The sequence below is a fragment of the Vitis vinifera genome, chromosome 6 (genome assembly GCF_030704535.1).
Source record: "Vitis vinifera cultivar Pinot Noir 40024 chromosome 6, ASM3070453v1".
Classification (NCBI taxonomy): domain Eukaryota; kingdom Viridiplantae; phylum Streptophyta; class Magnoliopsida; order Vitales; family Vitaceae; genus Vitis; species Vitis vinifera.
Window position 1 is genome coordinate 1,702,297 of NC_081810.1, and position 4,922 is coordinate 1,707,218.

Consider the following 4,922-nt stretch of genomic DNA (forward strand, 5'->3'; position numbering starts at 1 on the left):
TTTAGTTTATAAAAGTATTTTCGAGATTATGTCAACTGCTTCATTAAACAATGAGATGTAGGTACAAAGCAAAATAATTAAGGTACAATACAGTGAAATTTAGATGTAAAACAATGAAATTAAAGTCATAAAGTAATGAGATTGGAGTTCAAAACAATAAGCCCAATTGATAATGATGTGATTTTATCTTTTAGAGTGAAATCATGAATTTATGGAGTAGATTGACTAATCTTGAGGGTATTATTTGTAATTTTGTGAGTGTTTTTACTACTTTTAGAAGTGGAATTACATGTCCTGGGTGAAGGGACGGGTTGTGACAATTTACCTCTATATTCAACAATTTCTTTGTTACTTCATTTTCTTCAATTTTATGAACAAAATTTTAATTTTTCTATGGTATTAATAAATAAATTTTATTTTATTTTTTCAAATTGTGGCTTGTGATTTTCTTTATGAAATAAATATATAGATATTTTTATAATTTTTCTTTAATACAATTTTTTTTTTAAGATAATATTTTATTTCAGTTAATTAAAAAACTCTTCCTTTTTTTTTTTTAATCTCTACATTAGGTAATCTCTTAAAAATAAGAAAGAGGAATTTCATGTAAATCTCTTTAATGCCCCACAGAAGGTTTGGACTGGGTCTCCAAAAATCCACCTCTCCCCTTGGTAACCAAAGATCTTTACTTTGAATGATCAAAATTTTGAATAATTTTCTAGAATATTAAAAATTTGTTTGTTGGTGATTTTAGAAAATATTTTTAATATTTTTAATATTTTAAAAATTTTATTATTTAAGTTTTAAAAATTTTAAAAATATTTTTTAAAATTATTGTGAAACACACCTAAATGAACGGCAACTTTCAATGATTTCTGTACAAACAGTGACAGGCAAGACCATGACCCAAAACTGCTACTAAATTTCCATGGCTGGGACGCACCAATAATCATCTGTCGGCCATGAGTTGACTCTCTTTAAGTCAGGTCCATGGAAGATGATGCAGGGAAGGAAAAGTGGAATCGGCCTGCAACCTTCCCAGGAATTAAATTTTCTTTCTAAAAAACTTTCATGGAAAATCCATCATTCATTGTAACTGTTACAGCTTGAGAGATTATCTTCCAGTTCAATCTTTGTAATTCAAGCTAGTTTTTCCCAGCATGGAAAATCCTCTGCGCTATTTGCTTCTGCTTTTGCCTCTTCTGCTGCTGCTGCCTGTTTCAAGCGTTGCTCAATCTTCTGGGAACAATATTACTTTGGGCTCATCCCTCACTGCTCGGGACAATGATTCGTGGGCATCCCCATCTGGAGAATTTGCTTTTGGATTCCAAGAGATTATACCTGGAGGGTTCTTACTAGCTATCTGGTTCGACAAAATACCTGAAAAGACCATAGTTTGGTCAGCCAATGGCGATAATCTAGTGCAGACAGGATCCAGGGTTGAGCTTACCAGTAATGGTGAGTTTGTGCTGAATGACCCATCAGGGAAAGAGGTTTGGAGGGCTGATTCTGGGGGGACTGAAGTCAGCTATGCAGCCATGCTCGACACTGGAAACTTTGTGCTGGCGAGCCAAGAATCCAGCAATCTGTGGGAGAGTTTCAGTCATCCAACAGACACGATCTTACCAACCCAGATACTGAATCTAGGCAGCCAACTTGTTGCTCGTTTCTTGGAGACGAATTACTCAAATGGAAGATTCATGTTTGCGTTACAAAGCGATGGGAATCTAGTGCTTTACACCACTGATTTCCCAATGGATTCTAACAATTTTGCTTATTGGTCTACTCAGACAATGGACAGTGGATTTCAAGTGATCTTCAACCAGTCTGGCCGCATCTATCTTATAGGGAGGAACAGAAGCATACTCAATGATGTGCTGTCAAATGAGGTGAATATGAGAGAGGATTTCTACCAGAGGGCAATTCTTGAATATGATGGGGTTTTCAGGCAATATGTCTACCCAAAATCTGCAGCCTCAGGGACTATGGCCTGGTCCTCCTTGTCCAAATTCATACCTGAAAATATCTGCACGAGAATTGGAGCGAGTACCGGCGGTGGAGCTTGCGGGTTCAACAGCTACTGCAGACTGGGAGACAATCAGAGACCCAGTTGCCACTGCCCTCCTGGTTACACCTGGTTGGATCCACTTGATTCTTTGGGTGGATGCAGACAGAACTTTGTACAGCAGAGATGTGATGCAGGAACACAAGAAGCGGGCCTGTTTTATTTTTCAGAGATGCTGGGTGTGGATTGGCCGTATGCCGACTACCAACATTTTAAAGGTGTAACTCAGGATTGGTGCAGGCAAGCCTGTTTGGGTGACTGTTTCTGTGCTGTGGCCATTTTCAGAGATGGGGACTGCTGGATGAAGAAAGTCCCTCTCTCAAATGGGAGGTATGATCTTAGCAATGAAAGAAGAGCTATGATTAAAGTGAGGAAGGATAATTCTACCTTGCCACCCATAGATGAAGGTTCGAAGGGGAAGGATCAGTCAACTTTGATCCTCACTGGATCGGTGCTGCTCAGTAGCTCAGCGTTCTTTAACTTTCTCTTCCTCCTAGCAATTGTTCTGTTCATCCGCCGCTGCAAGCACAGAAAAACAAGTGTTCTTCAGACATCCCCAGCCATGGAGGGAACAAATCTCCGGAGCTTCACTTACGAAGAGCTAGAAGAAGCCACCAATGGATTCAGAGATGAACTGGGGAGCGGGGCTTTTGCAACAGTTTACAAAGGGGCTCTACCCCATGATGATGGAATCAATTTGATTGCAGTGAAAAAGCTGGAGAGGATGGAGAAAGAAGGAGACAAGGAATTTGGGGCAGAAGTGAAAGCAATTGGCCGGACAAATCACAAGAACCTAGTCCAACTCCTGGGGTACTGCAACGAGGGGCAACACCGGCTTCTAGTATACGAGTTCATGAGCAATGGTTCTTTGGCAACCTTCCTATTTGGAAATTCAAGGCCAGATTGGTGTAAAAGAACACGGATCATCCTAGGAACTGCAAGAGGGCTCTTGTACTTGCATGAGGAGTGCAGCACCCAGATCATACACTGTGACATCAAGCCTCAAAACATACTTTTAGATGACTTTTTAACAGCAAGGATTTCAGATTTTGGGCTAGCCAAGCTTTTGAAGACGGATCAGACGCGAACCATGACTGGAATCAGGGGAACCAAAGGGTATGTTGCGCCTGAATGGTTCAAGACAGTGCCTGTTACAGCCAAGGTTGATGTTTACAGCTTTGGGATTGTGTTGCTAGAGATCATTTTCTGCAGGAAGAACTTCGAACCCGATGTAAGGGATGAAAGTCAGATGATCCTGGCTGATTGGGTGCAAGACTGCTACAAAGAGAAGAGATTGGATTTGCTGGTAGGAAATGATGAAGAGGTATTTGGTGATATGGAGAAACTGGAGAAGTTTGTGATGATAGCAATATGGTGTACGCAGGAGGATCCATCTCGAAGACCCACCATGAAGAAAGTTGTGCAAATGCTAGAAGGAGCTGCTGAAGTTTCTATTCCTCCAGACTCATCTTTCTCATCTGCCAGTAGTTCAATCTAATGCTAATTTCCATTTGGGTATGTATTTTCGGTTACTGTTCAGTGACAAACAAAGGAGACAGTTATGTTGTGCTCCTAGCATATGAATAATCCATATGGTTTTGGATCATTTTTTACATCAACCTCTGCTCATCTCTCAATTCAAATTATTATTCCCTTTGAAGAAGTTAAATTTTGGCTATTTTTATCCAATCAATAGTTATTTACGAACTAGCAACAAAAATAACAGTCACTAAGAGTTCATTTGATAGTGTTTTTAAAAATTACTTTTAGCCTAAAAAGGGTTTTTGACAAAATTTATGAAACTCTTAAAAATTTTAAAAATTATTTAAGGTATTAAAAAATCACTTGTAGTGTTTTTTTTAGAAATACTTAGAACCCGTTTAGTAGTAATACTAGAAAGCGCTTTTAATATTTTTAATACCTGAAAATTTTCATCATTCAAATGATAGAAATACTAGAAACGTTTTCTAAAATCACTCCCAAATGCATTCTTAGATTAAAAAGTATATAATTTGATTAAATAAATACCATGGTTAAGAAAAGAAACAACTTAACTCTTACTACATCATGCAATATTTGGCATAACCAATTTTTTTGACTTCCATTAACCTCTTTGTATATGCTCAATAAGATGGCATCACTTGAATCACCTTCTACCTATAGGTTAAAGATAAGAAAATGTTAGTGTACTAATTGATACCTATCGAACTTATCATCCCAACCATCCAAACTGTATGATGAAATCTAAGTTAATGAATATAGATGCAAATAATGGGATTAAAGTACAAAAGAATGGAATTGCATATAAACAATGAGATCAATATTATATAAAAGAATGTGACCAAAATACAAAGCAATGTTTGGACTTGGACATAAAACAATGAAACCCAGTTGTGCACATGGCACATTATAATTGGTTTTGTTTTTCGGTACATACCAATTCGATATTGTAGTGAGACCCTTAAATATATCCATGACCTTTGCCTTATAATTTTATGTGTGATATCTAAGAAATGTGTAATTTGATTTGATAAGAAGGGAAAGTTTTCTATGCCTTATGGGAGTAGCATATGGATTAGCCTTATCACAAAATTATGTGGTATATAAGATGTGTTTTATAGACTTGAAATTGCAGGAAAAGGTAACCCACAAGGAGTTCTTTAGTGAAAGTACCATGGCAACCTCATGGAGTGGAAAAAGCTATATTATAGTTATCCTAGGCTTTTCATAGGTTTACTCTTATAAATTAGAAGGAGAAGTTCTTTTTTTTTGCTTGCAGGGAAGGGGATGTAATACTTGGTTATTAAAAAATGTTAATTTTTATGCTTAATGTTAATTAGATTGAATTTAGATATTA

General features: G+C 37.1%; 1 protein-coding gene across 1 annotated transcript; it reads left to right on the forward strand.

The window, feature by feature from the left end:
* Nucleotides 1–918: 918 nt before the first annotated feature.
* Nucleotides 919–3,684, forward strand: LOC100250062 (G-type lectin S-receptor-like serine/threonine-protein kinase LECRK3). The gene has a single exon (XM_002283177.4). The coding sequence runs from the start codon at nt 1,161–1,163 to the stop codon at nt 3,561–3,563; it is 2,403 nt and encodes an 800-aa protein (XP_002283213.1). The 5' UTR covers nt 919–1,160; the 3' UTR covers nt 3,564–3,684.
* Nucleotides 3,685–4,922: the final 1,238 nt, after the last annotated feature.